The sequence below is a fragment of the Brachyistius frenatus genome, unplaced genomic scaffold (genome assembly GCF_029030835.1).
Source record: "Brachyistius frenatus isolate BFR_SWC_R1_liver_20210118 unplaced genomic scaffold, ASM2903083v1 Contig_52, whole genome shotgun sequence".
Lineage (NCBI taxonomy): Eukaryota > Metazoa > Chordata > Actinopteri > Embiotocidae > Brachyistius > Brachyistius frenatus.
In genome coordinates, this window is record NW_027210651.1 from 1,391,939 (window position 1) to 1,404,508 (window position 12,570).

The following is a 12,570-nucleotide window of genomic DNA, read 5'->3' on the forward strand; positions in this document are numbered from 1 at the left end:
GCTGCATTCTGGGAATGTCCCTGAAGCTGAGAGTCATTTTGGGAGATTCCCACAAGCCAACAAGGGCAATTCCCCGACTTATCTATCTGCACTCGGCAGAGGCTGGGTTACAATGCTCCCACAGCAAAGAGGTGAATCCACAACAAAACAAAACAAAAACAGAGTCCAGCTTCCTGAAGTTAAGGTCAACTTCTTTCCTTCTGCTTTTCACTAAATCAGACCATCTTCAGAACAGTTTGGGAAACTGTGGTTGTAGCGTCGAGCCATTTTAACAACAGCGATGCGATTGCCGAGCCACATGTTGAATACCAGAGATGTGTTTGCATAAAAAATAATCTCAGAACAAAGTTTTCATGAATGAATCCAGGCTTGTATCGCGTGTGGGAGTGAGACGATGCTGTGTACTAAAAATTGACTGCTGGTGACCGTTCAAACCCAAAGATTGCGGTGCACAGAAATGTCTTTTGTTTAGATAGCTGCACAATCATGTCTATAAAATCCCACTCCAGTGGGAATAAAGCTTTTTGCTCAAGTGAGTAGTCATTTTGAATCTGTTCTGAAAAAAATACTATTCAGCTAAAAAAACAAAACAATAAAATACGGTATGTCTGAGATGTATTGAAGGGAAAAAAAAAAAAAGACACGCAGCCACGTGTGAATGTAAAATAATATACTTTATTATGACCATACATTTTTCAGGATCAATAAAAAGCACTTCTGTTTTGTTTAGCGATGCTTTCAGTGTGGCACAGTTTCCTCCAAAGGACAAAGAGGATAAGAGAGACATAATATTATTTAAAACGCATGAAAAATGATGATGACGTTGGTGCATTTTGTTCAAAAGAGAGTAGAAGGAGGCGGGAAATGAGAAGATGATAAAACAGTGAGGAATCCCGTCAGAGGTTCCAGTTGACGGATTGTGGCTCGGTCCCTGCAGGACACAACCAAGTGCTGGCCAGAGGACAGTCCTGCCCAAAGGACAGTGCTGGCCAAAACAGGCATTAAGTTTCAATTTCAACCTCTATTGTTATTGTTGCTTTTTTTTGTTTTGTTTATTGTATCAGTAGAAATAAAAAATCTAAAGAGTAAAAAATGTAAACAAAAAAAAAGTTTAAAAAATGCTTTTCCTCTTTGCAAATTTAAAAGACAATTATCACATTTCTGGAGACAATTTTGTTTGGGACTCAATTAATGGATTTACAGGAAAAACACATTTTTGACCATGAAAAACTGTTTTCACAATTTAACAGACTCTGTCTGCCTCTTAAGTCCTTTGGAGGAAAGCTTGAACAATGCAGTCATCTGTCTATCGAAGGAACCGGGGGTCAAACAAATGGGCATACATTAGAAAATAGTCTTATTTTACACATAAATATGAAATACAAAAGGCAGATGAGACAGAGCCTTGTTAATGCCAGTAAAGCTTTTGACCATGCAACGTTCAGTACCTTAAAAAAACAAACAAGAACAAAACACCAAAAATCATGAACACAGCTTAGTCCACCAGAGACACAAACAATGTCAAATATATACACAATATAACAAAAATAACAATATCACCTTTTTTTTTCCGCAAGAGCACGATTGTATCATATATTTTACAGCTAAAGTTGTACCATTAGTCCAGCACATTGAGATGCGTACAGGTAGCTTGAAGGGAGATAAGCGACTATTGCTACAAGTCAACACTACGAGGTCGTCGGAAGTACTTAAATACGCCATTGAAATATAAGCTGTAAAAATAATATACTCCGAATACATTTATATAATTATATACATATACATATAGGTTAAATACTGATCATTCTGAATCCCTGGATTGCTGAAAACGTCCTTTGTCTCTTTAGGCAGCTCTAATTGGTTCTAACTGGGTGCTCCTCCGCTACGTTTCCACCGCTGCTCTGAAAATTTGTGCTTCACATTGTCTGTTTCACTGTTTTGATAAAAAAAAAAAAAAAAAAAAAAAAAAAGCTGGGAGAAGTTGAAAAGTGACTGGTTGGTGTTTAAAAAAATTAAAATAAAAAAAAAAGAGATTATTTGCTGCATTTTAAAGAGGTAGATGAAAAGCTCGATACCACTTTCACGTTAGGCTTACTTTAGCAAAGCATAAAGAACATGTTTAACAAAAAAATATATGTTTTTACACTTTTTTTTTTTTTTATACAGGTTGAACAAAAACAAAAATATTTTGTTAATTGGACAGTTTAAGAGTGATATTTTTTTTTAAATTTTGGACAAAGCCAGGCTAGCTGTTTTCCCCCGGTTCGGGTCTTTACGCTACACTACACTACGCTAAGATAAGATAAGTTAACTGTCTTCTGATTCTCGCTTAAATGAATCGTACAGACATGAGAGTAGTATCAATCTTCTCATCTAACTTTGGGCAAGAACATTTCATAAAGTTATGTTGCCACATGGAACAGATGTTATCTCTTTTTATGGTTGCCTGCTTCCAGAACAAACACGTTTGAACCGTGCAGCTTTTTTGTTGAACTAAACGTGGACTGATGTGAATATGTCTGTGAATGGGTGTTTAAATAGTGAAAACCGCGTACGCATATTCTTTCATAGTTTCCTTTAGGAGGAGGTTTCAGTGGCGGCCGTTTCTCCCTTATTTCAGATTATTTGTAACCGCATGAACTCTAATGACAATCTACACTACCGACTGCCTAATAAGTGCATTATTGTTGTACAACATTTAGTGTTTTATACCTCAATAGAAAAAGCTCTCTGCTGCCTTAAAAAGGAAATCCACCCTAAAACAGAATGTACACACGGTCCTCCTACGATCTTGGGTTTGTTTTACTGAACGCTTTGTTTACATGCCTCAAAACAGACAATAGAAAAGAGCAGCGCTGCAATTTAATGCTTTTCCGTTCAGCGTTGTTCTGGTCAGTGCCAGTATCAGAATTTGTAAAAACCTCTTTATGGATTTCTTGCGCCTGCCAAGTAGACAAAATGGTTTGGCTCCGATACCTAAATTTGGCGAGCCAAAAGAAATGACGCCCGCAGTCTGGGTGCTGAAACTGAACCAGGTCTTACCCAAATTAAGGCCACCACATGGGGTCCACAGTAGGTTCGAAAGTGGCTAAATTTGGCCACATTTGGCATCTGCTGCTGGGCCACAGGCCAACACGTAGCCTCAATCAGCTCGATTCAGTCGGCTACCTGGGCCGCCTTGACTGTAGAATTGACGGGATAGTTTTGTTTTCTCTGCAGCTTTTGGATTTCTTTAATTACTCATTACGTATTTTTGTTGTCGCCATTTTGTTGACTCAAAGCCCTAATGTGTCCCAGATTTTTTTTTTTTGTCTAATTGGAAATGTCCAATGTCCAAATGCTGCTTCATAAGCCTGCCAGGAAAATACTTCTTTGGAAACTGTTTTTGTATGAAAATGGACAATTTTAACGACTTCCTTCTGTAAATGTTGGCAGCCTTTTCCCCCACTTAGCAGAGTCCCACAGTACTCAGGATGGATTCACACCTGCTGAAAATAGAATATCCTCCAGCCGTACATGTTACGGTGTAGGTTGCCAACACTTTATCAAGCTCATAGGAGGTGATGCATTTTATTCCAGGGTGGATTTTCCTCTTGACGTACCACCTTCACACAATTAAGGCACCTTTTAAACCCCTGAGGGGTCAATGGGTTCTTCTAATAAGAAGAGAAGCAACAATAACAACATGGAACACAGAACTGGACTGAAACAAACACAAAGTAAGACGGTCGACAAAATAAAAGGAAAATAAAAAAAACGTTACGGAATGTCTGCGGGTTAAGGTACAAACACCAGAAGCGCCCTGTTACGTTTCTTCTCATCTCAACCTTCAGGGTTCTTACAGCAGCACCGTTCGCCACGCTGCCATGGTGACATCCCGAGGCCTCCATGGAAACACCGTGGCTGTATCCTGAAGCACCTTGATCGGTAAAGAAGGGCCGTCCCGGACGTCATCCGGCTTCGTGAGTGTGCGCGTGGATACGCGCGTGTGTGTGTGTGTGTGTGTGTGTGTGTGTGTGTGTGTGTGTGTGTGTGTGTGTGTGTGTGTGTGTGTGTGTGTGTGTGTGTGTGTGCGCTGGAGTCAGTATCCGACGTTGAGCTTGTTCTTGTTGAGCTCTCGCTCCAGGTTTCCTATCAGAGTGTCGATGCTCTCCTGCAGGTCTCTCAGGTTCACCCTGTTGCTCAGCACGGGGCTGATGTCCTGGATCTTCATGTAGGCCTGGTACGTGTGCTCTTTGGGCAGCCGAGGTGGCAGGATGTGCTCACACAGCCTCTCTTCTTCCTCCTCCTCCTCCTCCTCCTCCTCTTCTTCCTCCTGCTGCTCTTCCTCTAACGGCTGCCCGTTGTTTGAACCGTCACTCTCTCCTTGATTCTCCTCCTCCTCCTCCTCCTCCTCCACCTCTTCGCCCTCTTCTTCCTCCTTCACCAGCTCCCCTCCCTGAGGCTGCTCCTCCTCAGTGGGATCAGACAGACGACTCATCACCTTGTCCTTCTCAGCGTCCCCCTGCTCCTCCCGGACCTCCTCAGCAACCTCGGTGTCCTCAGACGGCACGTCGTCATAGTCCGCCTCCTCTTTGCTGGGAGGCGGCAGCATTTCAGAAGGGAAGTAGCTCTCTCCACAGCCGCTCCAGTCACCGGCGTACCGGTTGCTGGGGCTGTCCAGACGTCCGGGTTTGGGTCGCAGCACGCCCGCCATCTCCGCGTCGGTGAGGTTGAGCACCTGAGGGCGCTCTTTTCTCCGCCGCAGAGGAGGAGCTGACAGCAGGTCGGACGAGGTCGGAGGAGCCAGAGATCCTGCAGACGAGGACTGGCCACGCGGGTCCACGACTGGAGGAAGACACACAGAAGAAAGACACAGTTCATCGGATGCGAAGAGGCAATTTGAACGAATAACAACAAAAAAAACTCATGTCTTCTCATTTTCTCGCACTTTCCAAGGAAAACGTTGCTGTTCTGTCCGAGTTTTACATGAAGTACCCGAAGCATGCGGGACACTGAAGATGACAGCTTTGCCCCCGGACCCAGAAGCCAACCAATACTTGTAGCTGTCTGGTCCAGGATCTGTCTCTGGGGATTTAATTAAACACAGCTCTATTAAGGATTACGCAACATGTAAGCACAACGTGGAATCAAACAAGGTTTTAAAGGAAAATCTGCCTTTACTGCATTGAATCTGGATGGAGTTCAGTTTGTAGTGCTCATAGCATTAAACAAAAAAAAACCCCATCTCTAACAAGGTCCCGGTTACTTTGAACAATAAACAGAAGATTATTTCTTCAGGAGTGTGAGGGCACATATCATAAATCAATCTGCAGTGAGTGAGCGAGAAAACATGTTTTTTTTTTGCAAACTCACGAACAAACGAGCTTAAACATGCCTGAAAAACAACAAGCTTTGGTTTTGAAGAAAAACGGATTTCTTCAGTTTATCTCAACGACTATCAGGAAAACATGAATGAATGAACATTCCATGCAGAGTCAGACGCATGCCGAAGACACTCCACCGCACACTGTGATTTAGTTGCCATCCTTCTGTACCGTCTGTATCTCAACCAAATCTAAAAGATTTTTTTTTTTTCTTCCCAAAGTAAAACCCCGAATCATCTGACCGCATTACGAAAAAGTCACAGAGAGCACTGCAACGCAACCAGCACGTTCCTGTTACCTGTCTGTCTGTACCTCTGCGTACCTACTACACTGGTGACACCGCTAGCCCTCCCCCACTGCATCAGGAGAGGAACAAAGACACAGTTAGGGCGATGAGTCACGATCGAGAGGCACAAAATATAAGAATCCTACATTTTATTTTGCCTCCTGAATATTTTTCCGCGTGCATTTCCAACCACCACCCCCCCTCCTCCTCCCAAAAAAAAAAAAAAAAAACAGCCGATGAATTATGAAGCGTGTTGACTCCAGCTCATCAGACCGGCTGTTGCTGATGTAATATTTACTGTAAGTAACCCTCCCGAGGCTAAAGACTGGAGCAATTATAACCCTAAAACAAACAGAAATTATTCCCGCTTTCAGAGACACCGTGTTATTTAATTTCAGACATGATTCACTGACGACACGATTAAAGTGATTCGCTGTAAACAGAGCAAATGAAGACAGAGCGCAGACAAAAGCACGTCAGCTTGTGTGACAATCGGGAAAGAAATGTACTGCATGTGGTGATTTTACCAGCTGGAGTCCGTCTGTTTATCGTAACTTTATTTATATATTGTAGAAACGACCGGACCCTGATATTGAATTCGTTTCTATAGATCTTTATGTTTGGAAATACATTTTCCAAACCTTCATTTGTTGACATTTTAATGTTAAACTTGGGTTGAACTGGGATCAAATCACTTTAAAGGCATCATGCTTTTATTTCTGACATTTTTCTGCTGTAATCGTTTGTATAAGACTGGAAACAACCTGTTTTTCAACCCTTAACTGGCTTATAATAATTTCTTGATTCCATCCACCCATCCACCCATCCATTATCTATACCCGCTTTATCCTGAACAATGTTGGGCTGGAGCCTATCCCGGCACACTTTTGGGCGACGGCAGGGTACAACCCGGAGAGGTCGCAGGTTTAATTTCTTGATTGATTATCACAAATGAACGATGTGTTTTTATTGGCATCTCTACCATCTTTGGGTGTATTTTCATGTCTTTTGGCAGCTATTTTCTTGATGAAATGGACAAAATTATAAACTGGACCTCGGGCTTTAACTTAAGTAAAATACCTGAAAACTTCTTCCACCTATGTACACAACACGCAGCACCTCCTCGGCCTCGTGACGACACGCGCGATCGCTCGAACTTGCCCGAAGACATGCGCGGTCCAGGCCTGAGCAACAATGCCTCGGAGGGTTTGGTATGTATGTGTGTGTGTGTGTGTGTGTGTGTGTGTGTGTGTGTGTGTGTGTGTGTGTGTGTGTGAGAGGCGTGAAGAGGCGGCTGAAAATATCCCATAATGGCTGTGAAATGTTAGGGTGAAGCTTCAGGGGCTGAGGTGGAAGGTTAAGCCTGGAATGCTTTTAATTACAGTCCAGGCGTCCTGCACCCTGCGCCGAGGAAGACGACGGCGCGGACATGCTACCGAGGACGTAAACAAAGACTTAAACCTGGACTGAGAGCTTCATTAGTGTCTTTACAGGTCATTAGGCAGGTGACATCAGCTGCAGACAGAAGACTAAGATCACAGTTTGATTGCCTGCAGATATGAGTTTTGAGTAAGCGTTGAAATTCCACTTGTACTTCCCTCGGCGATCTGCAATTGTAGGATTCACCGATGCTGACTTATTCAGTCGCTCCTCTTTGTTTAAGTTTCTCTCTCCGGGCTCCTCCTCTGGTTGATGTAAAGGAGGGTGGAGGGACCTCAGATTCAGCGGGTTTACACTGAACTGGGTCAACGTGGGAGTCGGAGGATGCAGTTAAATTTAGAGGATCGACCGGACGGAGTCGTTTCCTCCCCAGACGCCGATCAGCAGATCTGCTCGGAGGGGAGGAAGCTCGGGGGATTTGATTCTTTCAGGGATGAGAAGGATTTCTCAAAACACGGCACGCGTGTGCATTTTGAAAAACGCGTGTCGAGACGCTGAAAAAAAATGAGACAAGCTTCACAGGATATCACCGCACTCTGCAGAACAGCTTCCTTTCAATTAAGACCCGGTAAGCAGGTTTAGTCTTGGACTGATGACCGTGCACGTTTCGAATTATGTATTGAAATTTTAAACAGTCTCATGACTTTCGGGAGTTTTCAAAAACTTTTTCAGCTGAGGTCAGAACAGGCAAACTGCTAACAACTGCAGCGCCGTCTGGAGTCCGACCGATACGAGTTTGTGGGGCTGATGCTGATACCGATATTAGGAAGTCAAGAAATCCTGCTATAAATATATCGAAACGCTTGTGATAAATTGAAGAAGATTTTTGGGGGCAGCTGTGGTTCTGATGTGGGTTGCCCACTAATTATAAGGGCTGGTGGTTTGATCTTTAGGTCTTCCTGTCCACGTGCAGAAGTGTCCTTGGGCAAGACACTGAAGCGTAAGTTGCTCCCGATAGCAGCTGAGCACCTTGCATGGTAGCTCTGTCGCTGGCTGGTGCTTGAATAGGAGGCAGAGTGAAGAGCTTTATGAGCTACAGAAGTGCGGGCCTGTCTACCATGTTTTCTAGTGTGGATGAACACAAATTCATAAAATGAAACCCGCAAGTTAAAAAAAACAAATCAAATAAGTTGCTGTGACCGATGAAGGTTTTACACCGCCTGCAGCTCGTTCCGTCATCCTTGCCTCCCTCCTGAACAACCTCATATCTCACACTGAGCAGACAGCTGCAGCGGGATGAGAGCAGCTGTGCGGGCAGACAGATGACCTGCGCTAAGTGAAGCCGGTACTGGGTTTCTGTCCTTGATTGGCGATTTATCTTCAGACGGAGGGGGCCACGCCTCGAAAGTTTGGTTTACTTTGGGGCTTTACTGGCTTGGCTCTGATTGGCTCAGGCAACCGTGATCAAGCACTTGTGGAGAGTTTCATCTCTGAGGACCCAACAGATGGTATCCTGTGGCTATCAGCTGTCCTTGTGCCAGCGGTGGGTAACCTCAGGGATCAAAGCAGCCCAGCCCCTGAAAGGCCCTTTGCAGCGCTGAACCGCAGAGCCGGCACTGATTTGTACAAGACCCTCGGGAAAAAAAAGACACAGAACATGCGTCCAACCGGACTGCAAATGAGATGCCAGAACGTACAGACAGAAAGCAAGAAAAAGCTCGCCCACCTGGCCAGAGTTGCAGCAGGTAGTGCAGGACTTCGATGTGCTTTTTGAAGTGCAGCGCGCTCGCCAGCTCCTCGGAGTCGATGAAGACTCGGTTGGTGTGGCAGGACGCCTCCTGACGCTGGCTGAGCAGCACCGGGCCGAAGCACACCGCCAGGTTCTGACACGTCATCTTGTTCACTTCTTGGTAGGACGCCACCAGCTTCAGGTGGTTGAGAAGCTTCCGCAGTGTCACCTGATGTCGGCGAACACGCGCACGCACACGCACGCACGCACACACACACACACACACACACACACAAGCGCAAACACAGACAAATAAGGCATGTTATTATTATGATTAGTAGTTGCAGTAGTACCACTGGCAGCAGCAGCAGAAAGTGCAGCAAAAATCTACTACTAAGCTTTTGTAGCAGTAAAAACATGTATGTCACATAAGAAATGGTGAGAAATATCTCTTCTGGGGAACGCGGAAAGATTTTAAATAAATGCTGCGTTGGTGTGTTGATACGACGGCCAATGTTTGAAACAGTTGTGATAGTAACATCAGCAGGTTGAAGGTGGGTGAAGCAGTCTAATGTGTGCTGGAAGCATCACAGTTCCTTTTGTAAAGTAGAAAAGTCGTTTTCATTTTTACGTGATTTTTAAATTCAATGAGCATCTGTGTAGAAAAAACATTTACACACGGTTGGTTTTTATTGTTCCTCCCATTTGCATCTGCTTCTCTTGTGTTTTATTTTCTTGTGTTTTACTTATGTTTTATATATTTATCTATCAGTTTATGGCAGATTTGTATCACTAAACAGTATACATGTCGGACAGTAAACTAGAAGAAATTGAAGTACAAAAACAAATTTTTGGTGTTTATTTTGAAAACAGAGTATTTATATATAAACAGCCATATTTAAGTGATCCTTGAAATGTCTGTTTGTGTTATGTGCCTGTGGAATAATAGGGCGCACTGGCGAGCTTGGTATTACCAGACCAAAATACACTGTCTGGATATGCGGGTCTGGACACGCTCCATTTGGGATTGTCTCCCGTCTAATGGCCGGCAAGACGTTTCGACCAATCAGCTTTGACCACCATACGACGTATGTTGTGCTCTACCACCACAAATCACCATCACGGTGGTCACTGATTGGTCAGCCCTTCAGCGTGGATGAACAAACCTTAATGCGAACAGAGTTTGAAGACTATAATCACAGTGAGATCGCTGTGAGCAAGAGGTGGGCGGAGTCAGGCTACACACGGGTGGTCCAGGGGGGTTAAACTACTGGAATGAATGAATGGCGACATCCATGGGACTTTTGTTTGTTTCCCATCTCTCTATTATCTCATTCTCGGCCTCAAAAGTCCGGTTCAATTTTTACTTTGTGGGATTTATAATAATCTGCGAATACTTCAGTGAAGGTGAGAAGATGAAACCACGATTACCAGCCAACGTAATAAGCCACGTAATGGCAGCCAAAGAGCAGTAATCTGCGGCATTATCATCATGACTGTCATTATCTGTGCCACAATTGGCCCTTTCACTGCCACCTCTGTGACTGTATTCTCGCTCCGCGAGGACTGCGAGAGCCCGAAGAGGGTGTTTTGTCTTCCTCACCCTCTCCACGTCCGGCAGGATCTCCAGCAGGCTGACGGTGTGCTCCGAGTCGGCCTGGTCGTTCTCGCAACCCGCCGCTCCGATCCGCAGGGGCCTCACGGCCATGGACTCCATCACGGCCTCGTACAGCTGCTTGGTGATCAGAGGGTAGGGCAGCTCACGCAGGTAGTCTTTCAGCACTCCTGTCAGCGGGGGGGGGAGAAAGATCAGGACAGTGAGCTGACGTCCGAGTCATTTAATCGTCCCACACTTGAACTGAGAAAACACGCAGGCAACTTTAAGAAATCACGGACAATATATCTTTATGATGCGTTGTCATCGAGAAATAAAAAGCTTCCCCCCCCCCCCCTCCATCTCGGGTTAAACCGCTGAACCCGGCGCACTTTCTTGGCTGCCAATTGAGGTCTCATTGTTCTCTGAGGTCGAGTCGGGCGTGACTCGTCAGCCAGAAGTTTTTCTTTTTTTTGGGGTGGGCGCGTTCACACCTGTGACTTCAGCCTCCCGTAGTTCAGACAAAAGCTAGGGGAAAACATGAAACCCACGCTGTCTGTCTCCACTAAGCCCCTGAAATATCACTGGCATGTCTTTTCATCAAAGGCAAAAGGAGGGGCGGGGGGTGGGGGGGTAAATACGGGAATAAAAAAAAAAAAAGCTCTTGGCAGTGTGACAGCTCTTTGTGGTGAGTGTCTGCTCTCTTTTCCCTCTGCGTGAAGCTGGATCGGTTTTCAGGGAAGGCTGGGGGCTGTGTTATTAGCAATGTTGGTCATGCTCCAAAGTAATGCACACTGAGCATTTACGAAGAGTAACAAGATACAGAGAAAAAAAAAGAAAATCTGCATTTCTTAGCAGCTAAATTGAGCAAATGACCCTTTCAAACCTTTTAGAAATGTAAAGGATGCACCTAACCCAATTTCCTGTTACTGCAGATGCAACTTTCATGAGCTTTGATGCCGCAAACGTTTCCTGCTGATGCTTCGACGTCATCTTATCCAATCACGTCGCTTTTCTTTGATGGACTGTTCGTGTCGCTATAATCTCCGGTGTCCCCTCGTCTTTGTCTCTCAGTCACTCGTCTTATCAGCCGTTGGGTCCCAAACGTGCGCTTGAGGACAGAACAAGAGGTTTTCTGCCCGATGATGTTGGGAACTTCGGACGCTCGCTGCTCCTCCGAACGAGGTGCTTATCGGGAGATGTTTTGACTGTGTTGGGGATTTGCGTGTTTGGTGGTACCAGTAATCTATAACACCGCCGAGGACGAAGACTCTTCCCGAGATTGTGAGTGATGTATGAATATTCAGACAAGTGTGTTCAGAGCGTTTTGTTCTGTAGGTTGTTGCGTTGTTTTGTTTGGGTGGTGTGTGTGTGTGTGTGTGTGTGTGGGGGGGGGGGGGGGTCTCTATCCCTGATAAATCACAGGATTGTATATCAGCATGAGGAGCACAAGCACGACCCACTCATTCCTTTAGCTCTACTGTTAACAAGGGAAACATTTTCTTCTCACACTTCATATTCAGCTGAGCACTCGAGAGATATTTAAAGGTCCCGTATTGAATAAATTCAGATTTTATTGTGTGTTTGATCGTAAAGCAGCTTTGAGTGTTTTACAAATACTGTCAAAGTGAGTGATGGAAGAAATGCACACAGCCCATATGAATTTCTGTAACTCTGTGATGTCACAAACTCACACACGCGCCCACCTCTCCAATCTTTTATGTAGAAGAAACAAACGTCAACCAACCGTGACGGCACCCATTTGGCTGGGAACTATTTTGCCTGTCGCCATCTTGCTATTTTGAGTGAACGGTGAATCCGACGACATCTCAGAGGACACTACGTCCGCCCACCTACAGCAGAAACCTTACAGCACCACAGGCATGTCAATCAAACAGACACGCCCCCAAACATACTGCTTTTTGAGGTGTAATAACTAACTAATGTTGAATTATTTCCAGATGGACCACCACAAAACTAATAAGAACGAGTGACTTTAGCTCACAACACCATAATGACTTTTGGGGGGAAAAAAATGACTGACTTTGTATTTCCTGAGAAAAGTTGAATGAGAATCATCGGGTGCATGAAAAGTGTGAAACAACAGCAAAAGGAACAATCTTTTGTGACTTCTGCCACACAAGATCAGAGGACATACTGTATGTGTGTACAGTACCTATCGTGCTCTGAGAAATTCCCAAAGCCGTGACACAAT

The 12,570-nt window shown here is 44.7% G+C and overlaps 1 protein-coding gene across 3 annotated transcripts in view; it reads right to left on the reverse strand.

Moving 5' to 3' along the window:
* Positions 1 to 655: 655 nt before the first annotated feature.
* Positions 656 to 12,570, reverse strand: part of syde2 (synapse defective 1, Rho GTPase, homolog 2 (C. elegans)) — a 48,367-nt gene continuing 36,452 nt past the window's right edge. For all 3 annotated transcript variants that reach the window (XM_069704771.1, XM_069704770.1, XM_069704769.1), the window contains exons 6-8: positions 10,365 to 10,546; positions 8,759 to 8,990; positions 656 to 4,827 (exon numbers count right to left, since the gene is read on the reverse strand). In XM_069704771.1, the coding sequence (XP_069560872.1) occupies positions 4,082 to 4,827; positions 8,759 to 8,990; positions 10,365 to 10,546 (1,160 nt within the window). In that variant the 3' untranslated portion in view covers positions 656 to 4,081. The remainder of the gene's footprint in view (positions 4,828 to 8,758; positions 8,991 to 10,364; positions 10,547 to 12,570) is intronic.